This window comes from Triturus cristatus, chromosome 2_1, assembly GCF_964204655.1.
Source record: "Triturus cristatus chromosome 2_1, aTriCri1.1, whole genome shotgun sequence".
Lineage (NCBI taxonomy): Eukaryota > Metazoa > Chordata > Amphibia > Caudata > Salamandridae > Triturus > Triturus cristatus.
This window is the reverse complement of record NC_140581.1, coordinates 151288914-151315800: the sequence shown is the minus strand read 5'-3', so window position 1 is coordinate 151315800 and position 26887 is coordinate 151288914. Positions and strand designations below refer to the sequence as shown.

Here is a 26887-nt window from a genome sequence, read left to right as displayed (position 1 = left end):
TTAGGTTCATCGTCGTATTTATTAGGGTTGGTCAGGCGGTAAGGTCATGATCGGTGAGCAGCAATTTAAGGTCCTGGGGGGGCGTCACCATCCACGGAGGGGGCGGCCCAGGGGGAGGGGCCACTGGTCCCTCCTAGAACTTCAGGGGCAGGAAAATCAGCTAGCTGCTAAAGATGCGGGGGAGGGAGTCACGCTTTCCTTAGGCTGGTAGCCACCCCGCACATACATCATGACGTCAGCAAATGACGCAGAGTGTAAGGGCTCTCCTTGTTGGTTAAATGGAGTTCACGATGCCGAAGGGGTAGGCGGTCCCCTGTCGCGCATGCGCACCTGTAGGTAAGGGCGTGGCTAGTAGGACTTGACACCGGTTAGCGACCTTGCCGTCGGGCCAGAAATGTTAGAATGCAAAATTCAGGCAGGATGTTAGATTCGGATAGGAAACACGCTGTATTAGACTTTTGTTAAGGTTAGCCTTTGATATTTGTCTTCAATACTGTAGATCTAATGTGATGAATTTTGCGTTTCTTAACATATTGATGTAATGTTGATATTTCATCCTTTATTGTTTTTGTATAATAAATACGGCCGGGGGGTCCCTGAACCCCCGCCTTCCAAAGACAACCTGCTGATGTCAATCCTTCAAGGTGTGGTGTGGGAAGCTGGGAGGGGAGGGTAGCCTGTCACGGACCATGTTCACATTTAAATCTGCACTCTGGCACCAGGCACCATTCCAAGATGCGGTGCTGCTTGACACTCCGTCGGGTCACGGATTGTGACGTCGGGTCACGGATTGTGACCTCACATTGTCCAAGATCGACATACCAAAGAATGAGCGCTATTTTTATGACACACACATTTTCGGCCTGATGCAAAAACACCACACATTTTGAGGTTTGAGACAGCCAGATTTGCTTTTGACGCAAAATGTGCCAACCCAGGCAGAAAAATCCTGGAAGGTCTGCATATAGACATTGGTAGTGCTTATTAACAATTCTGTCAGCCTACCTGGCGTGCTCATCACCCGCCACTCGGCGCCCAAGGTATTATGGGAAGGGTCTTTCACGGTTTTCAAACAACTTTAAAACTCCTGCTAGCTTTAATCAAAAGTCACCCTACAGGAAGTTGCACATAAACGCTGTCACTTATCTTCGTCCCAGAAAAGCCTGCAGGGGAAACTGGAAAAAACACCTTAAAACAAAGGGTGATTTGACACTGCTGCTAATTGGGCTGAACCCGGTCCTAGGATGCTTGTTTCCAGTCCAGGGAGGACCTGGCTTGGCAGTTCGGACTGGACTGGTCCTATGAGGCACAGGGTCAAGACTGATTTGCATATGGCCATGTCTAAACTGGGGTGGTGTAGTGGGCAAAAGAACGATGGATTTAACCCAGATCTCTTGACTGGAGGAGAATGTCTGCATTGTCAGCATTCCGTCCATCATTTGTTTGTTGTAATGAAACATAGAAAGGCATCGTTTAATAAACATGCACTAGCACATACTCGGATCTGCTATGAGTTAGAATGCCCATCTGCATTAGAAAATAAAGCGCTGCTGTGAGATCTCGGCCTCATTGGTTTATAATAATTTCAAAGACGAGTTTGAGGGCAAGAACGCAAACCCTGAAGGTGGCATTTTAAACGAGTACAAGGGCGTGTGTGTGGGGGTGGGAGAGCGAGTGAGTCAATACATTGATGAACGAGGGTGTGTGTGAATCGGGAAGGGACTGTATAGTACTGGTTAAGTGACTGAGTGCATATGATAAACAGGAGTGAATGCATGCTTGAATGAGTTGGTAAGGATAAAGGGGTAAATGAATAGAGATAAGTAAAAGGTAAATGGGTGAATAAATTAATTCATTAGTAAATACATGGCTGAATGGTTGGGTCATCCATCCATTTATGCATTCCAGATCTGTCGATTCACTTACCCATAGCCATCCCTTCATCGAGCCATTCATCCATCCATGTATACACCCACACTCTCCAAGTATCTACTAACACACCAGCACATACATTCATCTAGTCGTGCTTGTATCCACATATACCTTTGCATTATCCACGAACCTGTGCGCCCATGCCTGTATGCTTGTAGTCTGTGATTATAGCTGTGCCTGCATGTGTGATGCCTGTGTTTGTTTCTGTCTGTGAATGTGCCTCACTGGAATGAGCATCGTGTATGAGTGTGTGTCGATCTGTGAATGCCGAAGTGCTCGCAGGTGCCTGCGTGTGAGACCCTTGAGTGCTTATAGACGAGCACAATGAATGTTGCCCAGCGTGCTCCCTTCCTTCCCTGTTCCCTGACACTGTCCGCCTCGCTGGCTGTGCGGAGAGTACAGAGGCCTCCTGTAGCCCGTCCTCCGCCCTATGCTAAGGAACAATCTTTTTAAATAAAATGCTCTTCGACTGGTGCTTTCCGCGTGAGGATCTAAGTGGCAGACAGGCTGGTAGAACACGCTCGAATGTCGGGTCAACTCGCACTCAGACGAAGAGTGCCAATCCTCTGCTGGTATAGAAGGTCACGGTGTATTTTGGGTGCTTCTACTTACTAAGGACTCCAGAAGTAACCGCATCTGCTCTGAACGCGGCAGGCCAGAGGGCAGGCCAGGAATGTGAGAGTGACTCCGCCTACGCCGAGTTCAGTATTTACTAGGGGTGGGCGGAATTTGCGAAAGCGACTTTCGCAAATTATCGCGAAAATGTTTAAAATCTCCGCAAACACGCGGAAATATCGCGAAGATGCGGAAGTTTTTTTCCCGCCCGTTCGCGGTATTTTCTGCGTGTTCGCGGCTCGCCAACTTACCCATGCGGTTGCTTGCGGGCGCGGCCATCTTGTTTTCACTCTTCTCGCGGTGCATGATCGCGGGAAGAAAGACATGATCGCGCGACGCATGACGTTACTGCGGGCGCGAACTGTCGCGAGACAGCGCAAATGGCTACCAACAATCCAACATCTCGTGGAGAACACGACCGGATCGGGAAAACTTGTCGGCGAACGCGGGGATTCAGGTAAGGCGATCACGCGCGCGCGAGAATGTATTATTTTACAGCGCGAGCAAGAACCAAATTATCGCTAAGCTGCGGAATGCGGAAATTTTGACATTTTCGCGCTCTCCACGGAATGCGAAAATGTCAAATTATCGCAATTTCCGCGAGCGGAACGGAAATTTAGCCCAGGCCTAGTATTTACCGGGATTCCGCGTAGAGAAGCACGTGACAGGTTGGGTGCAGACAATCAAGGAGCGCGAGGGAGGACGGAAACTCATCTTCAAAAGCATATTATTGTAAAACAACTCACCTTTTCTTGGTTTGTGAGATAGTATCGAAATTTCCAAACCAGATCTTGCTCCTCAGAAGTCAGCTGCTTAGTGGGCGGATAGCTGACGATGATCTGACAAAACAAGCAGAGCTCTGTTAGAACCGGATCTTATCTCGAAAGCATTTGTATTTTTAATTACCAAAAGCATAACTCTCTATATATAGTTACAGTTATGCCACTGTAGGGTTGACACCTCACATTATACAAACCCGCTTTTGGTACCCTTAATAACCGTGGCCCCTTTCACTCATACCTCCTTCTTGTTTCTTCAAAGAAAACCTCCTACCCTAGCCTATGGCATATATGTTTTAGCCCTAGTTGTCTCTATAGTTACCTGCGTACAACTGCACAGTCATTGCTTTCTTTTCGACCCTTGCCTATTCTACTATACTGCTAAGGTTCCATTTATGTGTTTAATATGTTATTTAAATGCATTCCCATCTAACATAAAACCAAAGAAAGTTAACTGAAAAGGAAACTGAAGAGTCTGTTTGTTTATGATCAAAACACTTTCTAACCAAAGTACAAATAATTTCAAAGCCCTTTACTGCAGCAACTATTTACCTGGGATTTTTTTTTAAAATTTCTTTTTTTGTTTATTGAAAAAATACCTGGTACAATCAATAATCAATACATTTTGTACTTCCATCAATACAAGCTACAGAGTATAGCCTGGCTTCCTTTACAGAGATTTGGGGATTTTTCAGATATATACAAAATATTACTATAAATCTATCGGGGGCAAGAAATAACCACCACATGGGCTTCAAATCTCAGAGAAAAACAAAAAGAAAAGCATCTCAACATCATTACAATCCAAAATATACAGCCTTATACAAATTTATAAACGAGAGTCTCTCCAATTCTTGAGAGGAGCCCATATGTTCAGCCCCATCTTACTCATCTTCCTTCCTCTTTGAATATATAGGGAGGATTCGATATTATGAATCCTCAGAAGTATAGCCAGCCACATCTGGAAGGAGGGTGGTACACTATCTTTCCAACCTGCCACTAATAATATCCGGAGAACAGTAACACATATGAAAACAAAGGCTTCCTCCTCCTTGTTAAGACCCAGTTTACTGTCAGTTCCTATTATCATAAGGGTTGGGGATAGATTAATCTTAGCACCTAGCAACCCCTCCCAAAACTTCTCTATCTCTCCACGAATTCCAATTAATTTGTCACATTGATAAAACATATGCAGAAGTGTAGCAGGCCCTTCCAGACACCTTGGACATTTATCATCGACTCTTTTACCCCAGTCGAATAATTTGGCTGGTGTAAAATATAAATTAAAAAGAGTTTTATAGTGTTGGGCTCTCAGATTCGTGGAGCGGAACAATTTCCCAGCTAATTGTAGTGCTTTATCTAAATCAACATCAGGATTTTCCAGTTTCGACATCCAGGAAGTCTCAAATTTATCCAAATCATTCGATATTTTGGATACTAGGGTTTTATATATCATTTAAATTTTAGTTCCACCTCCTAATAGGAACTCCATTATATTAATGTTGCCCCCTGGGGATAGCCGTGGTCTAATACTCTTCAGAGTTGAATATATTTGTACAAATTTAAAGCCTTGATTATCCGGGATTTTAAATTTCCGTTGAATATTATCAAAGCTCAATAAATTATCCCCTTCAAATATATCCCCCATACTTCTGACTCCTTGCTGGTCCCATAATCTTCTCATCCTATCATAGCTACATTGTGGGAAGATACTGGAATTCCAAAGAGGTGTATAGTAATTAATTCTAGGAATTCCCATTATTCTTTGGACTAATTTCCAGACTTCCCATACACTCTCTAAAACCTTATATCGTGTTTTATTATAATACCGTCTGTCGATCTTATGCAAAAGGAGCCCAAGGGCTTCGCTGCCCAGAAGGAATTAAAAAATAGATGGCGGATTCAAATTGCCGAGAGGGGTATCAGCCAATTTTATGGCAGAATCAAATAATATTGCCATCTGGCTTATTAAACATGCCCATTGATAGAATCTGATATTAGGAATTGCCAGCCCTCCCTTTTCATATGGGAGAGAAAGATATTTCGTGGACCGCCTGATTTTGCCATACTGCCACATAAAATTCATAAATACCACTTCTATAGATTTTAACGTGTCCTCTCCAATCATATATGGAATAGAGCGAAAGAGATGTAATATTTTGGGAAGCATAGTCATTTTAAGCAGATTAGCTCTCCCTTTTAAAGACAGGTGTATAGCATCTATTCTTTTTAAATCTGCCGCAATTGATGTTATTAGCGGTGTAAAATTATCTTTAATAATTGTATCAGTGGCGGAGCTAATCCTAACCCCTAAATAGACCGCTGAGTCCGAGTATCTTTCATCATGCCTTCCAATATTCTTGGTATATATTATCTGGGTCTTGCTTTCGTTAAGGAGGTATCCCGAGCATCGTCCAAACTCCGTGGCTATCCCTGTGACAGCCATCAGAGCCGCCTCTGGTTCTGGGGTGATTATGGCTAAATCATCCGCATAAGCCAACAGTTTAGTTTCATACCCCTTATAAACTATTGGCTTGACATCCTGACATCCTAGTATTCTACGTACAAGCGGATCAATGTATAGAGCAAAAAGAATTGGTGAGCAGGGGCATCCCTGCCGTGTCCCCCGTGAAATAGAAACTGTTTCTGAACTTCCTCCCATCAGCTGGATTCTGGCCTTGGGATCTGAATACATAGCATTGATAGCTCCCAAAACTTTAGGGCCAAAACCCCTTCGCTCCAGTATCCGCCACAAATACTTCCAAGTGACGCGATCGAAGGCCTTTTCTGCGTCCAAGAGGATCATGGCCATCCGTCCCCCCGTGACAGCTTGTACATCGAACAAGGTAATAGCCCGCCTAATGTGATCTGTTGTCCCACGGCCTAGAACAAACCCATGCTGCCACGGGAAGACCAGACCGCCAATGACCCCCCCCAACCTTTTAGCCAGGACCTTAGCGTAGAACTTAGTGTCCCTATTTATGAGGGATATTGGGCGATACGAACCAGTACTTTCTTTGGGCTTGCCTTTTTTATGGAACACAACAATGTTCGTTTCTTTCCAGGACTCTGGGATTACCTCAGAGCAAATTATACCATTAAATAGATCCAACAACAGAGGGGCTATCACTTCCTGTAAGCATTTGTATAGCTCAATCGGGATACCATCCGGCCCTGCAGCTTTCCCTGTTGATAAACCCTGTAATGCTTCCACCACTTCCCCTATTGCGAAATCATTATCCAACACTACTATATCCTCCTTAGCTAGCTGTGGGCCTATATCTTCAAACCCTAAACTAGAGATATCCGCTCTAATCTCCTCCTTATATAATTTTTGATAAAAGTTCTGAAAAACCTTCAGAATATCATCGGGTTCAGTGTGGTCCTGATCCCCCTCTCGTATATTGGTTATCAAATTCCTGCTCCGATCCTGCCTGATCCTAAGTGCTAAAAGTTTGCCTGCCTGCTCTCCTGTCTCATACATCTTGCCCCTGCAAATCTGATATTCTTCGGCAGTTTTCAGGGCTATCCATTTATGTATCTCTGCTTTAATGACGAGGATCTTCTATTGACTTTCGACGGCCTCCCTCCCATGAGCAATATCCAACATATGGAGTTCTTCTGCCTCTGCCAATTGGCCCACTAGTCTCTCATTTTCCTCCTTAACCTGTTTCCTTAACCTAGCAGAAAAACTAATCGTCTCCCCTCTCAACGCTGTTTAAAGGAGTCCCAGACCATATTTCTTGATGTACTATACCGGTTCACGTCAAAATAATTTTGAGCCCAACTCCTTACATGCTCTACAAATTTGGGATCTGCTAATAATCTCCTTTCAAAGGTCCATCTTGAATGGCCCTTATTTAGAGTATCTATATCATACTCCATAATTAGAGGACTATGATCGGAGATCACTTTTGGTAATTTTTTGATACCGACTCTCTTCAATTCTGTTGCAGAGATAAGAAAAAAATCTAGTTTGGTGTACTTCCTGAATGGACAAGAAAAATGTGTGAATCCTGGATCATTCGGTACTTTATCCCCCATACATCAGCCAACCCATATGATTTAATTAAAGAGCACAATGCACAAAATACCTTAGGCTTACGGCCTATATAGCCAACATTATAGACAACATCTGTTAAGTCAGCAAAGATATTAAAATCTCCGCACACAACAAAAGGGCCTGACCAATTTACTAATTCTACCTCCAATCGAATAGTTCAGGTTCATCCTGATTGGAACCATAGATTGTACATAGTGTAAATCCCAGCTCAAGTTCCACCAGTGCCCATCTACCTAAGGGATCTGTCCGTTGGCGTCTAGCCCCTCCCAAAATCGATTTAGCCAGTATTGCCACACCTCTGACAGTAGATGTCTGTGAGGAACAAGCCAACAGATCAAAAGCTCTTATACTTAACAGATGCTTCCTAGCCCAAGGTAAATGAGTCTCCTGTAGACAAATTACGTCTATCTGATTTGACCTGACGAATTGCCCAAGCCTTTGTCTCTTACTCCAATTATTCAAGCCCCCGATATTAACTGAGCCAATCTTAAGCTTCCCCATTATTAATTGTTAAATTAGCCAGTCTCCTTTGTCTCAGCCCAACCGAGTATTTTACACTAAAAAACTTAAACCATACAAAGAGATGACACCAGGTATTTTTCTTTATAGTTTTTCCCCCCCTTTTCTCCCTTCCCTGCGACATGCAGCCCAACCTCACCCCCCCACCAAGCACCCCCGTGAGCCCCTCCCCCCTTACCCTCATATTGTCCCGCCATCCGAATGAGGCGCTTAGACCTTAGTCTGTGCATGTGATGTATGCGATGCTAGAGGCCAGGGCCCTAAAAAATCCAACATTGAAAAATTACATTAAACCCTTACATATATCAACATATATCACGGAACCAGAACAGCTTATTATGCCGTACCCTAGATTCCCATATAGCAGTTCACCTGCCCCCTCCTTACCCCCTACAGCCAACTCTTTTTATGCCCTTTTACATCCAGCAAAACATACATTCCTTTTCCATTCCCTTCTTTTTCCCCTCTTTTTTTTTTCTCCCCTTTTTCTTCCCTCATCCACCCCTTATTGTTAGATAGACCAAGACCACTTTATTTGTCCAGGGAGTCCAGATACTCTTTGGCTTTTATTTCTTAAGAGAAATACCGCGTGAGCCCTTGATTAATAACTTTGAGTTGTGCTGGGTTAACGAGATATGCCTGGAGACTTTTTTCCTGAGAAGGTTTTACGAGCTGTCTCAGCCTCCAACGCCTTTCCACCGTCGAATGACAGAAGTCCAGCCGCACAAAGAATGATACTCCTCCGCTTGATCTTTTAGCATCTGGCCTGGCTTTATCTGAAATTGTTTGCCGGAGGAGGAAATTACCAAAGAATACTAATATAGCCCGCGGTCTATCACCCTCCTTTGCTGGTGCTCGTAATTTTAAGGGAGTACGATCGGCTCTTTGTATTTCTACTGCCCAATTCCACTCGGTCAGTTCAGGAAAGGCAGCCTTAAAAAAGGTCAATTATATATGCCCTAGCATCAGAACCCTCCAAGCCCTCCTGAACCCCCAGCACCCTAAGGTTATTCCTCCTTTGCCTATTTTCGAATTCTTATAGCTTCCACTGGATATCTATAATTTGTGATCCTTGGGCCTCCACCAGGGCTGCGGCGCTTGCCGTTTCTGTTTCCGTTGCCACAATTCTGTCTTCAAGATTTGTCAGTCTCTCACCTATATTGAAGCATGTTTTTGAAAGTTTCCTGACAACCCCCTGCATTTTCCTCATAGCTGCCTGGGTTTTCCGACTATCTTGGCGTGTTTCTTCCCTATGCGCAAGGATAGCTTGGTGAATTATATCAAGTGTGGGGGATGTTTCATTGATCCCATTAGTCTCCAGTGGTGATTTGCTCGGGAGTGGACCAGTTAGCGGAGCAGCAGAAGAATAATACCATTTTAAATCTTTCTTCCCCCGACTTTGTATAGCACTTTTTGCAGAAGATTTTTTAGCTGTCGAAGGGTGATCTAGATCACTGTCTACAGATTCTAATTCGGAGCTAGTAGCTCCATGTGATGTACTCAGGACCTCATCGGACCACTCCGAGACCGAGAAAAAAACTATCATTGGGTTCCTTATCTAGTTCAGCTTTAGATTTATCTAGTGACTCTGTTGACACAGTCGCTCCACTCAGTTCCAAATTAGAAATCATCGGTAATCCTCTTTTCTGGCTCTCATCTTCGCGAGCCATCCCTGCTTTGCCTGTCTTATTTGCCTTGATCTGTCTACTATTATTGCCATCAATGTTCTCCCCTTTTTTATCTTGTTTGGTCATGTTTACTGCCACTTCAGCCGCCAACCCTTCAGGGGAGGCTAGGGGGGGATTCCATGCTTCACCGGTAGCGTTCTCCTCTAGTAGTACTACAATTTTAAGGGCTGCTTACGAGACATTGCGGTCTGGATGAACTCAAACGAACTCAAACTGAATGCGGGGAAGACCGAGGTTTTGTTCTTCGGTCAAGGCAGTGCTCCTGACGCCGAGCTGTGGTGGCCAGTGGAAATGGGTCGACCGCCCTCCCCCGCCAAATGCATCCGGAACTTGGGGGTGAGATGGGAGACAGATCTCTCCCTCTCAGCTCAAATCCAGCAAGTCTCTGCTACTTGTTTTAGCAAATTAAAAAACCTAAGGAAAATTTTGCACTGCTTACCTGAAGACTGCCGTAAAACGGTAGTCCACGCAACAGTCACCTCGATGCTGGACTATGCTAATGCCCTGTACCTTGGCCTCCCTAAATATGCGATTCACCGACTTCAATTGGTACAGAATGCGGCTGCGAGACTGGTCTGTCGCCTGCCTTTTCGAGACCATGTCTCTCCGCATCTTTTGAAACTCCACTGGCTGCCAGTAGAGAAGAGAATCATTTTTAAGGCTATGACCTTGACTTACAGGGCTCTAAGTGGCAGATGTCCAAGATATCTGAAAGACAGACTACGCCCCTACATACAGTCCCGCGTACTGCGTTCTAACGCCCAAAACCTGCTTCACTCTCTCCACTTTAGGAAAACTCGCCTGGGTGGGAGAACCTTCTCGGTTAGAGCAGCCACATTGTGGAACTCCCTGCCAGGTCACCTCCGCCTGGCTAACACAGAACTTGCTTTCCGGAAAGCTTTGAAGACCTGGCTTTTCAATTCAGTCTAATATAACAGGAGTGGCTGCCGACCTTTCCTTGCCTATGCTATTGCCTGATGTCAGCGCCGGGACGCCCCTGTTTGGGGTAGCTGTCGCGCTTTACAAGCTTCTGTATTATTACAATGGCATTCCCCTCATCTCCAATATCAGCCGAGGGGGGTGGGGGGATCTCCTCATCGACCTCCCTTTCCCTTGGATGAATCGAGACAGTACCGTCTGCGCCTGGGCCGCTCTAGATCTCCTCCCGATTGTCTTCCCGACTCACCTCCTTGTTCTGCCCCCGGTCGCCGCCGTCCTCAGCTTCGCCGTCCTTACTTGCTCCCACTACCCCAGCCGCTACTGTAGCCTGCGCTTCCGTCGTACGCCGGAGAAGCTCCACTACGGACGGACCAGCCGGGCGGTTCTTGCTGATTGCTCCGCCTCTTCCTCTCCTCAGTACCGGCGGATCTGGTGAGAGGATCTGCTGCGGGCGGCCGGGGGACTGTACAGATGCCGCTGGATCCATTGACATTTCACCTCGAGCCTTTCGAGCGGCTGCTGCCGGCTTGATGGCTGCGGAGCTCGCCGCCACCTTAGGAGCCATCAACAAACCGCTTCTCCGCCTCTGGTGCAACAGCCAGATCAGGTATTTCTCTGTAAATTGTCTAGCTGCCCGGAGCAGGACTCTAGACCAAACGGAACAAATTTTCCTGCAAGGATATCGCATGGGGGATAGAAAGGGGGTTCCAGTAATCGAGTTGGGTTATTTTTTCCGTCTCTTCCGTCCTTACATGGGTCTCAGATCATGAACACAACCCTCAATAGCCTACTAGCGCCACTAACAGCCTTCTTAGCGGCCGCCATCTTGCCTCCACCCTATTTACCTGGGATTTAAGCCTATCTTGTGTTCAATACTGTGTTAGTTTGGGGAAATACACCAGTAAGATCTAAACAAAGAGCCTTCAAAAGGTTCTGCAGCACACTGACCTCTCATTTTTTTTCCTTTTAGAAGTATTTCAATTATTATCAGATGATGTGGGGCATTACTAACACACCCCTCTCGTTTACTTCTGCCAGGTAAGTTTTGTGGTGAAAACCATCAGAATCCAAGTTTCTGCCGGTTAGCTGCAGCAATGTGTAAAATATGGCAGAGGCAGATTCGAGAAATCAGAAAACCAGACCTGGCATTTCCTCAATATCTTCTAGGACACTTCTGAAGTGGGACCTAAAACATATAAGCTGAAGCATTCTACACACCATAGCCACACACTGGAGATGGATCCCCTCAAACCTGATCAGTTTCAGAAATTCCTACCCCAGCTCCTTCCCCCTTTTTGTGATCTCATAAATGTGTCTATGTCCTCTGCTGTAGTCCCCATCGCCTGGAAACACGCTAAGGAGATTCCACTACTAAAAACCACTCTGGATGATTCCAAGCCAGAGAATTGTCGCCCTATCGCTCTCCTCCCTCTGGTATCTAAGGTCACCAAAGCTTATATCAACTCCATTCTCACCGCTTTCATAGAAGCCAACAATCTGCTAGACCCCTCTCAAAATGGCTTCCGTCCACGACATAGAACTGAAACTGCCCTTCTGGCTGTAACGGAACATTTGCGGATATCACTGGATGCAGGACGAGCCTCGGCACTGATCCTTCTGGACCTGAGCGCTGCATTTGATATGGTGTCCCATCAGATCCTTTTGCAGCACTTACAAGATATTGGCATAGGTGGCTCGGCCTTGGGTTGGCTCTCCTCCTTTCTATGTGAGAGATCCTGCCAAGTGATTGCCACTCCCTTCTATTATCAGACGCACACTGTGCGCCAAGGGGTTACTAAAGGATCTGCTTTGAGCCCTACTCTATTTAATATCTACATTCAACCCATCGCAGCATTCGTTAAGGACAGAGCCCTATGCAGATGAGACACAGTTAGTGGTCGCGTTATCTGACAACTCCACCCAGAACACATTCAAATTTAAAGATGTTCTAACAGCTATTGCGGATGGATGACATCTAACTGTCTTCAATTGAATGCCAGCAAATCTGAGATCCTGTTGGTGGGTAAAAACACTCATCTGTGGAGTGAGCTCTGGTTGCCGTCCACCCTAGGCCCCCTGCTTGCCCCCAAACAGACAGTTAAAAACCTTGGCGTTTGGGTTGATTCTGCTTTGACCCTCCAGGCTCAAACAAAAGCGGTATGTACAAAATGATGGCAGTGGTTTTAGAAAAAACAGCCAGCACCTCTGTTAACTTTGCAAATGTAAATCTCAATACGTTTTACGGGTGTGCTCAATGCAAACACTGTGCCACCCACAGTGTTACTCAGTACATAGTGAAAAGAATTTCTCCATACACATAAATTAAACAAATTCAAACAACAGAGCACAGCACAACAGAAAGTTACAACTGACTGTCATTAGTCAGTAATACATTGAATTCCAGCAATAGACAATGGATGAAGCAAGTAGTGTGACACAATCTTGATCACAGGTGGATCAATTTTCAAAATGTTGACACGTAGATGTAGCAAATAAACAGCTGACACGTGTTTCTTCGTTCTACGACTGTCTCAAGGCTGTTAACAAAACAATGTGACAAATTGCTCAATTATAATACAAGAGGGAATTCTTACTTTAATCTATTACTATTCAACACTCAGTTGATAATAAGAATAAAAATAAAAAGTGCACAATACCAATAGTGCCAGAAAGTAGTAGACCCAGATACAGGTGTAATAGAAGTCCGTGTAGGAAAAGGTACAGAGTTGTGACTAGCAAATGACCCGACTTACCAATAACCAAAACAAACCCAAAGTGAAAAGGAATAAAAAGAAAGAACGAAAATGTGAACTATAACCAGGTAAAGCACACTTAAGGGTTCTACCATCCAAGGATGGAATAGATTGGTAATGTCTGAATGCAAAAAAACAGCGAAGGACACCCTTGTCTTATCTTGTCCAAAGATTGAAAGGCGTAAGTCCATTTCAATTTTTAATCTGTAAATCACAGTGTATCAATACAAGGTCACAAAAGAGAGGCATATATAGACTCATTAGATCAGTGCAGCTTCTATGCACCCTTTTAAAACAAATATGTAATTATGGAGCTAAGGAGTCGTTAGAGGCAAAACAGATAAGACCCTCTGATATATATAGTAAACCTCCAAAATATTGCTGTATATCTTCCAGACAAACCAGTAAGGTATGCTGGACTCACCTATTTGAAAATATAGTTGAAATGAGTTAAAACGGAAAAGGTGAGTAAACGGAAAATTGCATAAAGAACTAAAGTATGGCAATACTGTCAACCAAAATGGTAACTCCGAAAGTAGTTAACATTTACGTAGGTATCCAGTTATATGGTGATATAATCGAAACACTGCACCTCAAAAAAGAAACCCAAATGGTTTGGAATACCCCCATGTACGGTTATCCGCTCATCCAATAATGGCGAGTGAGCTGGGAAAACTCGTTGTAATAATCCTGTAAATGTTAGTGTCCCATGCCCCTAAGTGAGCACCATTCTTCCGTTATAATCTAAAAAGTAAAACAGAAATAATGTTCCCGAAAGCATCTATAAAAAATTATTAGTAAATCTACATACGGATATACACTATCAAATTGGTGTCATGAGGTTTAGCCCGAGTAGGTAAAATATCCTAATGTGCGGTTATCGGCTTACCTAAATGGCGAGTGGGCAGGAAAAACTCGTTATAATAAACGAGTAGAGGCTAGTGTATCATGCCTCCAGAAAAGCACCAACCTTCTGTTGTGATCTACAAAGTACGAAGAAGAAAAATATATATATATATATTCACAGAAGCATCTATAAAGATTATTAATGAACCTCCAATTGGGTATACATTTAATCAATACCAACTACATATCGCAAGGCTTGCCCAATATAGCGTAGCTCCCAGCTCACAGTCAAAATGTTTGTGTAGCCGCCATGGAGGTACTTCCGTATATGTGCTAGAACGTATCTCCCGTGCGTGAACAGCGTTGCAAAGCGCATCCACTTATTACGTCCATTGCGCAGGAGCGTTGCCATTTTTGTAGTTCAGCAAAACTTTGTTGAACTACACATTAGCGCTATGAACGACATAACCAATATATAAAGGTTTAGGTATTCTAAATTGTAAGCGGGAAAGAACTCGAGTATAGCCTTAACCTAAATGTCATTTCTGTAATAACCACGAAATGTAAGGGAGAAAGAGGGTCTTGGCACAGAATAAATAATATCCTTTATACTGTTATGTGACACAATAATTGGTCAAGTTTAAAAATAGTTCTATAATCTGGGTCAGAAAATTACACCAGAAATAAAATAGACTGGTGTCGGAAAATAACTACGTAAATCAGCAAGACAGCTAACCCTGAGAACCTTAGCATTTCAAAGGTCTAAGGGGGATCAAAAACAACACACCGTAAACTTAAACTCAAATTCATGTAAGGAGCAAGAGCAAGCGTAATCAGATAGCTAGCCCCATGCAAGTAGTGAGAATAAGAAACAGTTCTAATCAGATCTTAGAACAACATCATGTGTTTTAAAACTACGTTTAGATGTCAATCTCAATTTCTTACAATAGAATCATTACTGCTAACCACAGTAATGTTGTAAGTGGACATTGCTGTACAGTACAGTACAAAAATAATTATATCACGCAAGGGTAAAGTGCTGGATACATATATAAGAGAAGCACATGAAAATTTCCCCTAGTTTCTCTACTTATTGGCTACGAGTTGGAGGATAGTACACATTATCACCACAGATGATTCAATCCCTAGGAAATACAAACATGTCTTTTTTAATATTGAGACCTTAGTCCACTGTTCTCAATTTGCAAATCCAAGAGGCCTCCAGTTTACGTAAACAATTAACTTTTTCCTGCTCACTCGCTATTTATGTAAGCCGATAACCACACATTGGGACATTTTAACTACTCGGGCTAAACCTCATGACACCAATTTGATAGTGACTCAGTGTAAATCCCTATGTAAATTTACTAATAATTTTTTATAGATGCTTTCGGGTACATTGTTTCTGATTTTCTTAGATTAGAACAGAAAATTGGTGCTCACTTAGGGGCATGGGACACTAGCATTTACCTGATTATTACAACGAGTTTTCCCAGCTCACTCACCATTATTGGATGAGCGGATAACCGTACATGGGGGTATTCTAAACCATTCGGGTTTCTTTTTTGAGGTGCAATGTTTTGATTATATCACCATATTACTGGATAACTCCGTAAATGTTAACTGCTTTCGGAGTTACCATTTTGGTTGACAGTGTTGCCATACTTTAGTTCTTTATACAATTTTCCGTTTACTCGTTTTAACTCATTTCAACTATATTGGTTTGTCTGGAAGATATGCAGCAATATTTTGGAGGTTTACTATATATATCAGAGGGTCTTATCTGTTTTGCCTCTAACGACTCCTTAGCTCCATAATTACATATTTGTTTCAAAAGGGTGCATAGAAGCTGCACTGATCTAATGAGTCTATATATGCCTCTCTTTTAGTGACCTTTTTTTGATACACTGTGATTCACAGATTAAAAATTGAAATGGACTTACGCCTTTGAATCTTTGGACAAGATAAGACAAGGGTGTCCTTGGCTGTTTTTTCTGCATTCAGACATTATCTTGAGGTAAATGCAGAACTTTGAATTTTATTTTTCTAATTCTTCTCTCTTTATTAATCTATTCCATCCTTGGATGGTAGAACCCTTAAGGGTGCTTTACCTGGTATAGTTCCCATTTTCGTTCTTTCCTTTTATTCTTTTTCACTTTGGGTTTGTTTTGGTTATTGGTAAGTCGGGTCATTTGCTAGTCACAACTCTGTACCTTTTCCTACACAGACTTCTATTACACCTGTATCTGGGTCTACTACTTTCTGGCACTATTGGTATCGTGCACTTTTTATTGTTATTCTTATTATCAACTGAGTGTTGAATAGTAATAGATTAAAGTAAGAATTCCTTCTTGTATTAAAATCGAGCAATTTGCCATTGTTTTGTTAACAGCCTTGAGACAGTCGTATAACGGCGAAACACGTGTCGGCTGTTCATTTGCTACATCTACGTGTCAACATTTTGAAAATTGATCCACCTATGATCAAGATTGTGTCACACTATTTGCTTCATCCATTGTCTATTTCTGGAATAAAATGTATTCCTGACTAATGACAGTCAGTTGTAACTTGCTGTGATCTCAAACCCACATTCATCAGCAAGCCCCAACAGCTGCAGGACGTCTCTGACTGCTCGGCCTCAGGCTGCCATTTACTGCCCTGTCGCCCCTCTAAAGAAAATTATATATTCTCCAGGCGGATCTATGTACTGCCAAGCTGCTTGTTTTAAAATCATTAACCTTTAAAGCCCCTGCCTCCCACTTTGGAGACTCTAGGAACTTTACGGGCAGTTAACTTCAAAATACATGCTCACCACTGTCCTGAAGATGAACCCCAATAATTGGGTTCGAAACGCCGTCGAGCACCCCACAACATGAATTCCTTATAACCTGTAAAGCTCAATTATGGAATTCAACTACTATATTGTTGTCAATGCGATGTCTTTTTAAAACAACTATCACTATTTCACACCAAGCTTTCTTATTATGTGAGCATTCTAAAATTGACTTTGTTTAAATAAATACCTGTTATGTTTTGACCTACATGACCCTTTACGTACTTTGTCTACGGAATTGATTTCACTTCTCTTAAAAAACAAGTGACCCTGCTTGGGTCACCTTTTCTATTGGACCCTTTTGGGCCATACTTGAACCATTGTTCTTAACTCTTCATTATCACCCCAGGTTCACATATCGGGGTACCCTTGTCTCCTAAAACCCCGTGATCTCAAACAAAGGCCGTAGCTGGAGTCTGCTTTGGGCTCCTACGCAGTCCTAAACCTCTGCTGAGTTTTTTCGATGCTGACACCCGTCAGGTTATTATTGGAGAGGATGTGGTCCGTCGGCTAGACTGCCAACTTTGGTGCTGGAAACCAGGGTTCGAGCCTCTGGGTCATGTCCACATCCTGTGATTCTGGGCAAATCACTTAATCTCCCTGTGCCTGAATGTGTAAGTAACCGGTGCTCATGTAAAGCGCTCCAATACCTTCGGGTCGAATTCGCACTATATAAATCTGCAATAAAAAAAAATAAAAAAATAAAAAAAACGTATCCAGGCCACTGTACTATCTAGGCTGGATTACGCAAGCTCCTTGTACCTAGGGGCAAATAGAGCAGAGATGCATCGCATACAAAGGGCGCAAAACGCTGCAGTTCGGATGCTCTTCGGCCTGCCGAGAATCTGCTCTAATTTCAAAGTTCATCAGCAGATTACACTGGCTTCCGATGAAGAAACAAATCAACTTCAAAGCCCTCTGTATCTCCCATAGAATCCTGAACGCTCCAATCCCCCAATATTTTAGCTGATCTTCTCACGCCCTACACACCCACCCGCCAGCTGCGCTCTTCTAGTCAGCACCTGGCGTCTGTTCCGCGGGTTAAGAGAGCCAGGGCAGGAGGGTGCTCTTTTCGTGTTCTTGCTCCTAAACTCTGGAATTCCCTCCCTGCGAACATCAGAAGCATCCAAAATCATGTGTCATTCCGGAAGGCTATAAAAACATATCTCTTTCCTAAGTAATCTGCTTCTCTTTTCTGCTACCCTCCCCGCTCCTCTATCTGTTTGAGATCAGCGCTGGGACTCCCCTTTGCTGGGGCATCCATGCGCTTTACAAAACTATAACATTACAAAACTATAACAATGCATATAGCAATAGCCTAGAGGAGGTTGTTCCCTTCCTGGTCCCTGAATGAGAATTGTTGCACAAAGTGGTCTTCAAATTATATTCACATATTGCTCCCTAGCGGTTGAGCTTGCATCATATATATTTATTTAAATCTGGGTAAGTGGCTACACAGACCCACTGCCAAAGATGGAAGAAGCCGCTACACACGTAAGATTGGCTCAAATAATAATCTCAGTGCAATAAAAAATCCTTTTATCTACCAACTTACATTGAGTTGATCGCGGGTGGCTGCGTTAGGCTTCAGATCATGGTCGGACGGGCCGCTTCTCAAACTTCGAGCAAGTTTGTGATGCTTGCTTTCAACTAAGTTCTCCTGAAACAACGAAAAAAAGATGAAACTATTATTGGTACATAAAAAACTGCATCTCATTTTGAGCCCGCTTGTCAGCCCACTCTACTCTTTAACCCTCTAAGACTGTCTTCCTTTTCAATCCACAAAGGAAAGCGCAGTGACTTTCCAATGTAGACATTCTTTCATTTTAATAATTTGTTTATTTGACAGCATAGCATACGTTAAAGTAGAGGGTACACAAGAATTCAGGGCTGTGGATTGCATAAACTGAGGCATAGGCGTGGTAGATGGAGAAAGAAGTCAGTAGATAAGTGAGGAGGTCCTGATAGTGGACACAGTCCACTATCGTGGATTTCCTGGAGCACCTGGCAGGAGGCAAGTGCTCGAGGTCCAGTGAGGGGTAAGAAATGTGAGCTGGAATCTCAATGGACTATGTAGTGTTTAACTGGGATTAGAAGATGCTGGACTGCTTCATCATGATGTTAGTGTTGAGGTGGAGATGCAGCTGGTGAAGGTGAGAGGAAAATGTTGGAAAGGGTCCTGTTTTCTGCAGTGAGGGCCCTCTTTGTGGTAGAAAGTGCCAGTGGGTTGTGACAAGATAAAAATCCCTATAGAATCCTAGATGGTCCTTTACTGCACTGTCTTTCTTTTATTGCTTCGACATAACCCACGAATAGTTAATCATCCACCCAGAATTCTCTTGTGAGGTCAAGGTAGAACGGCAACGCTATTTTGAGGTCACACATTGAGTCTCTCCTCCTCTTTGGAGGGATGAGGTGAAGCGAAGAAAGTAAGCAGGGTGATGTTCTGGCCTACATGGAATTAAGTCACAATCTTCAGAAGGAAGGGGGCACGTGGCAGAGGAACCAGCTTGTCCGGATAGAAGGTAGTATAAGGAGAGTACGCAATTGCGGAGAGGCTACAATGGTGTACACATGAAAAAAGTGAGGACTAGTTGAGGTCTCACTGACGCATGATGAATGGTGTAGCGGGAAACATATGTTGCAGACCTTTAGGGAATCTAGCCGCTATAGGTTACTTAAAGAGAGAGGGTTGGTCAGGCAACTGCAAAAATGCAGAGATGGCAGAGAGGTAACCCTTAACTGTGCCCAGAGCAGAGCCCTGCTGGGCCAAGGATAATGGGAACAATACAACTTCATTATGGATGCAGAAAGGGGTTCAACATCAAGAGAAGCCCACAATGACACAAAGTTGTCCCAAAGGCAGGCATATACCGACTTGGAGGAGGGACACCTGCCCGCCAGAATAACATTACAGATTTTGAGAGGAAGGTCGAAAGCTGTCAACTGTCGCCACTCAATCTCCACACATGAAGGTGGAGGGTGCACAGGTTCAGGTGCAGATCCCTCTCCTGTTGATGCAACAGAAGATCTGCTCGATGGGGCAGCCTAATCGGAGAATTGATGGCCATGCTCAACAGCTCGGGATACCAGACTCTCAGTGTTCAATAAAGTGCAACAAGAATGACCTAGACCAGATCGTTCCTGATCTTCTTGAGAACTCTAGGCAGGAGTTGTATTGGTGGAAAGGCGTACAGGAGGTTGGAGCTCCACTCAAGACGAAAAGCAGCTCTAAGCTTGAGTCACCCTGGAAACTGCAGAGCACAGAACTGCTGATATTGCACGTTCTTGGCGGTGGTGAATAGACCATCAAGGCCCTCCCCATTGCTGGAAGAGACCTTGCATCACCTTTAAACGGAGATGCCATTTGTGATCCGGTAGGCATCTTTGGCTGACTTTGTCTGTTCTGGCGTTCAGAGAGCCTGTCAGGTGTTGAACCGCCAGGGAAATGCCCTATGTTCCAGTCATGTCCAGAGATGCAGGGCCTCCTGACAAAGGGTCCACAACTCCACACAGCCCTGTTTGTTGCAATACCGCATGGCAGTGGTGTTGCCAGTGAACACCTGCACCAGTCCTCGGCTGATCGAAAAAAGAAAGGCTCTCAGTACCAAGCTAATTGCCCGTAACCCCAAAAGGTTGAGGTGGAGCCCACACTCTGCCAGAGACCATAGTCTTCTGATCTCCACCTCTCCCAGATGGCCACCTCAGCCAAACAGTGATGTGTCTGTCACTAGTCATCTTCGGTTGGGGAAGGGAGAGGGTTCTGCCGTTGAACCCATTGCGGTTTGTTAGCCACCACTGCAGATCTTTTTCAGTTCCCACTGAGATCTGGACCATGTCAAAGAGATTTCACTGATGCAGTGCCCACTGGGACTTCAGGTCCCACTGCAGAGCCCACATGTTCCACTGGGCATGGGAATCCAGCAGAAGGCCATGAGGCCGAACAGCCTCAGAGTCAGTCTTGCTGAAATCCAGGATAGAGGCTGACACATCGGAATTATAGCCTGAATAACCTGGATGTGCCATTTGGAAGGATAGGCCCAAAACTGTACTGTGTCCAGAAAAGATCAGATGAAAGGGAGCATCTGAGAGGGAGTCAGGTGTGACATTGGCATGTTGATAGTGAACCCCAGCGAGCGCAGGAGAATCGTCGTAGTTTGAAGGTGGGAGATGACTGTCTGGAGTGAGTCCACCTTCAACAGCCAATGGTCAAGGTGTGGGAAGACTGGAACCCCAACCTCCACAGATGAGCTGCAATCATGGCATCACTTTCGCTAACACCCGAGGGGCGCTGGTAAGGCCGAAAGGGAGCACATTAAAATGAAAGTGCTCTTAGCCCACTGTGAACAGCAGAAAAAGTCTGCGTGAAGGCTGGATAGGTATGTGAAAATATAGGCCCTGCAAGTTCAATTCTACCATCCAGTCTCCCAGGTCTAGGGCTGACAGAACTTGAAATTCTCCTTTTTCAAGAAGAGGCTGAGAAGGCACAGATCTAGGATAGGTGGGAAATCCTCTGTCCTTCTTTGGTATCAGAAAGTAGCCGGAATGACACCATCAAACTACTTATGATGCTGGCATCCTCTCTGTGGCCCTCTAGGCCAAGAGAGCCTGCCCTTCTTGACGGAGCAAGGAGAGGTGATCTTCCATCAGCCAATCGTAAGTGGGTGGCATGGGTGGTGGGGTAGTCACAAAGGGGAGGGAGTAGCTCCTTTGGATGATCTGGAGGACCCAGCAGTCTGATGTCACTGATCGCCAGTGACATCAGACTGCCTCACACTGGGAGCCAAAGAAGGTCTGAGAGCAAACTAAAGAAGCTTAGAGGCGGCGGCTGCCGGGGGGGTTGGTGAACTGAATCGACCGCTGGCTGCCTGTCCCACTTTGTTGATTGGACAAGTGCCCTCAACCACAAAAAGGTTGGGAAGCCGGTTGGCTGAGAGGGTATAGGCGCGGCTGGAGACCCCTTCCGTGGCTATGAAAGGGACAGAAGGCGGATCAGGGTTGGTGAGGGGTCATAAACAAACCTAAGAACCTGACCATAACGCTGCTGTCTTTAACACGGGCATATCCTTGAGGGTAGGCTGGACATCCACCGAATAGCCAGTCATTCTCAGACAGGAGTGACGACGCAAGGCCACTGACAATGAAATCGCTGTGCTCAGCGAGTCGGTCGCCTCAAGCCCACACCTTATGGTGAACTTTGCATCAGTAATAGTCTGGGTAAGTATGGCTCGGAGCTCCTCCAAAACAGGAGTGGGGCGATGGCAGCGGGCAAGTGTCTTATACACAGGAGTCCCTTTTTAGGGCTTGGACCAGGCCCGAGTAGGAAGTCTGTATGGGGTTCAGTGAAGGGGAGTAAGGGTTCACTCCCGGCTGAAGCCCTCCGTCAAGACATTCGTCTTGATGGCCACCCTGGGCAACTGAAGGTCCAAGACCTCAGCCACCCTCAGCGCCATCATTGCAGAAGAGGCTCCCTCCTCCGTATCCATGGTTTGAGAGAGGGGGCTAGGGGTGGGTGCACTGAATAGCCCAGTGGCCTCCACCAGTTCCTCATATCAGTGGTACTGTTCCTGTCCTGGGAGCTGGTAACCATGAGGTTCGTGATGTAACCATGAGGTTCATACACCCCTCCTATTTGTCTCCCTCTCCAGGCCTAGCAAATAAATAAGACACTGCCTCCACTCCAGAAAGCATGGACTCAGTCAATGTTGAAGTCTGCTTCGGACGATGCCCATCCAGCTCCATGTCGAGTCGAAACTAACGCTTGGGCGGTGCCATCTAGGGGCACTGGTGGCACCAGGGGCGCCTGCACTGGAGCTGGGCCCGAGGACGGTATCGGTCTCGCTGGTGGCTCTGCTGCAGATCCAGCATGCGATCCCTGTTGCCCGAATGGCGCAGAGCACAAACCCACTGGCATGGATCCAGTAGGGGCCCCTACTGTGCCCAAGGGAACTGAAGGTCCTCCAGAAGGGCCGGGCCACCCAAATATGAGGTGCATGGCCTCATAAAACTCATTTAGCTGGGTGGGGGTCACGCCAGCTCTGGGAAAAGCGGGGAAGAGAGGAGAGGACCTTGGTTCAGGTTCTGCAGACTAACAGGGCCTGGAGTGCCAGCGCTCCTGCATTTCGTCAGAAGACTTGAACAAATGTGGCGAAGTCGTAGACCTCTTCAACTTCTTATGCTGGTGGGACTTACCTTACTTACCCAACGACTTAGAGTGTGACAACGACCATCGGGAAGTGCTTCGCAAATGGTCCTGGGACCTTCCGCGCGATCAGGACCTCTGGCATCAGAGTCGACCGACAATGGGCGACGATGGGGCTAGAGGGAGCGCTTCCTCAGCACCTTGGGGTGTATGGCGCTGCGGTTCTCACAGGTTCTGAAGTTGTGGTCCAGCTCCAAGCACCAGAAAACACCAAGTGGGGGTTGCCTGTGCCAAGGCCTACATGGTTTGAAACCTGCCGGGTTCTTGGGTGACATGACCTCACACCAGCATAAAATTCTCAAATGAGTCAAACAAAACGTCAAGAAAAAATCCAGTCAAAAATTGACTGAGGGGTAGCTCAAAGCGGATCAACACCATCTGGCTTGGAAAGGAAAGATCTGATGTCAGTGCGCCACCTACAGGAACGCAGTGGTTGTACTCCAAATTATTCCGGATCCAGTCTGATGCCTGGGTATATTCCAAGCTAAGCAATCTGTAATTAGAAGTGTCTCTCAGATTTACTTATACTTCTTATAAAAGTATTTTGGAGGGGGGTGGAATTGCAGGATTTTTGGTAGAATAAGGAGCAACATTCAGTGAACTAGCATTTGAGCATGGAATTGGGTTAGTTTTTAATTTAATCAATCAATCAATCACATGTTTGTTAAACGCTACTACTCACCCATGAGGGTCTCAAGGCGCTGGGGTGGGGGGTTTCGCACGTTCCAGTCCACCAAGGAGGGGGTCTGTCGAAGAGCCATGTTTTGAGGTTTCTTGTGAAGATGGGGAGAGATGTTGTCTGTCTGAGGTGGAGAGGGAGGGCGTTCCAGGCTCTGGCCGCGAGGAAGGAGAAGGAGCGGCCGCCTGGTCTGGTCTTTCTGGTGCGGGGGACCATGGCGTAGGAGAGCTGGGCTGATCGTACGGTCCTTTGGGGTGTGTGGAATTTGAGTCAGCTGTTCAGGTATGCTGATCCGGTGTCGTGGAGGGCCTTGAGAGTGTGGGTGAGCATCTTGAAGGTGATTAGCTTCGATGGGGAGCCAGTGGAGTGTGCGCAGGTGCTGGGAGGTGTGGCAGTGTCTTGGCAGGTTGAGTACCAGTCTTGCGGCGGCGTTCTGGGTGTTCTGTAGCTTGTGCTAGGGTTTTTGTTTATTCTGGCGTAGAGTGTGTTACAGTAGTTGAGTCTGCTGGTGACCAGGGCATGAGTGACGGTCTTTCTGTGTTCTAGGGGGATCCATTAGGAGGCGAAGGGTGAAGAAGCAGGAGGACGAGACGGCGTTGATCTGGCGGTCCATTTTGAGTTCGGAGTCCAGGATGATTCCCAGGTTGCGTGCGTGGTCCATGGGGGTGGGCAGACTTCTGAGGGCGGGGGGCCACCAGGTGTCGTTCCAGGAGTCAGAGTGTGGGTCCATGAGGAGTACTTCTGTTTTGTTGGTGTTTAGTTGAAGGCAGCTGTTTTTTATCCATTTTACGACGGCTTCCATGCCTTCTCAAAAATTGTGTCTGGAGGTGTTGGGTTCGTTGGATAGGGACAGGATGAGTTGGGTGTCGTCTGCATATGACACAATGTTGATTCCGTAGGTTCTGACGATGGGGGCAAGCGGAGCCATGTAGACGTTGAAGAGAGTAGGGCTGAGGGATGACCCCTGGGGGGTCAGCCCTCAGCCCTACTCTCCGCAGGTGGATGGTGTAGGGTCCGAGAGGAAAGGGGAGAGTCTGACCCGCTGCGTTCTGCCGGAGAGGAAGGAGCAGATCCAGTTGAGGGCCTTGTCTTGGATCCCTGCGTCGTGGAGTCTGCGTATTAGGGTGCGGTGAGAGACTGTGTCGAAAACCGCTGAGAGGTCGAGGAGGATGAGGGCTGCTGTTTCTCCTTTGTCCAGTAGGGTGCGGATGTCGTCTGTTGCGGCAAAGAGGGCGGTTTCCTTGCGGTGTTTTTTTTCTGAAGCCGGATTGGGAGTAGTCGAGGATGTTGTGTTCTTCGATGAATGTGGCGAGTTGGCTGTTGATGGCTTTCTCGATAAAGTTTGCTGGGAAGGGGAGCAGGGATATAGATCTGTAGTATTTGAGGTCGGTGGGGTCCGTCGAGGGTTTCTAGAGGAGGGGGTTGATCTCGGCGTGTTTCCAGTCATCAGGGAACGATGCGGTTGCCAGGGAGCGGTTGATGGTGTGGCGGAGCATGGGTGCGATGGTGTCGGCGGCTCTGTTGAAAATGTCGTGGGGGCAGGGGTCCGTGGGCACCCCAGAGTGGATTGAGTTCATTGTCTTCAGTGTGTCTTCGGTGGTGATGGCTGTCCAGTTGTTGACCGTTGGCTTCATGGTGTCGGGAGTGGTTGGTGAAGGTTCAGTGTGTTGGTTGTTTTCATCAAAGTTGTCGCAAATGCTCTTGATTTTGTGGTGGAAAAAGGTGCTGAGTTTGTCGCAGAGGTCTTGTGAGGGTGGGATGTCTGTGGACTCGCTGATAGGTTGGGCGAACTCCTTAATGATGTGGAAGAGTTCTTTGGTGTTGTGTGTGTGGGTGGAGATTCTGTCTTCAATCGCTTTTTTCCTTGTGTTTCTGATGAGTTGGTGGTGGACTTTGGTGGCGGCTCTGACGTTGTTGTGGGCTTCTGTGGATTTGTTACTCCTCCAGTCCTTTTCGAGGCGGCGGCAAGTGCATCTGGACTCTCGAAGTCCGGTGGTAAACCAGCTAGCTTTTTTGGCGTGGGTGTTGTTGTTTTTCTTGAGGGGGGCTAAGGTGTTGGCGCTGTCGGTGATCCATCTGTGCAGGGTTTGGGCTGCGGCGTTGGGGTCGTCATTTTCTGCGATGGTCGGGTGGAGTTGCTGAGTGATGAGGTTAGATGGTCGTCGGTGATTCTAGTCCAATTTCTTTGTGGGAGCACGTGCTGGTATCTGTGGATGGTGGGTGTTCTGAAGGTGAAGTGGACGCATCGATGGTCGGTCCATGGGAGTTCGTGATGTGGCTGAAGGTGAGGGAGTTTCCTGTTGTGAAGAGGGGGTCGAGGGTGTGTCCTGCTGAGTGCGTGGGTTCGGTCACGATCTGGAGGAGTCCACTGTTGTGGAGGTTGCCCAGGAGGGATCTGGTGCTGGGGTCCCGTTGGTTGTCGAGGTGGAAGTTGAGGTCTCCTAGCAGGGTGTAATTGGTGGATGAGATGGCCTGCGGGGAGATGATGTGCATGATGGATTCGGCAAAATGTCCGTGAGGTCCAGGGTGCGGTAGATGAGGGTTCCTCGGAGGGTGGTGGTGGGGCTGGCCAGTATCTTGAAGTGAAGGTGTTCCATCAGGTCTGTGGGCTCAGGCGGAGAGTGGATTTGTGGACGATGGCGATTCCTCCTCCCGGGCAGTTGGGGCGGTCCTTCCTGGAGATCTTGTATCCTTAAGGGATGGTGATGACGATGTCCGGTCCGAAGAGGTGTTTGTCCATGTTTCAGTGAGGAATGCTACCTCCGGGGTGGTGCTGTCAAGGAGGTCCCAGATTTCTGTGGCATGTTTGGGGAGGGATTGGACGATGAGGAGGATGCATTGCACGGTCTTCAGTTCAGGTGGGTTCTTGCGGGTGGGTTGCGCTGTGTCTGTGGTCTTGGCGGTGCTGCAGGTGTGCCGGCAGCGGTGACAGCTGAAGGGTCCGTGGGTGTCGGCCGGTGACGCTAGCTTGCAGTTGTTGTTGCTGCCTGGGTTGAGGACGTGCAGTGCTGCCGGGTCGTAGCATTGGCGGTGCGGAGA

General features: G+C 46.2%; 1 protein-coding gene across 1 annotated transcript in view; it reads right to left on the bottom strand.

Moving 5' to 3' along the window:
- The window catches only part of PIK3C3 (phosphatidylinositol 3-kinase catalytic subunit type 3), an 855016-nt gene that overhangs the window by 541465 nt on the left and 286664 nt on the right, over positions 1 to 26887 (bottom strand). Inside the window, exons 8-9 of the mRNA XM_085629033.1 lie at positions 18523 to 18627; positions 3294 to 3386 (exon numbers count right to left, since the gene is read on the bottom strand). Of these exons, the coding sequence (XP_085485159.1) occupies positions 3294 to 3386; positions 18523 to 18627 (198 nt within the window). The remainder of the gene's footprint in view (positions 1 to 3293; positions 3387 to 18522; positions 18628 to 26887) is intronic.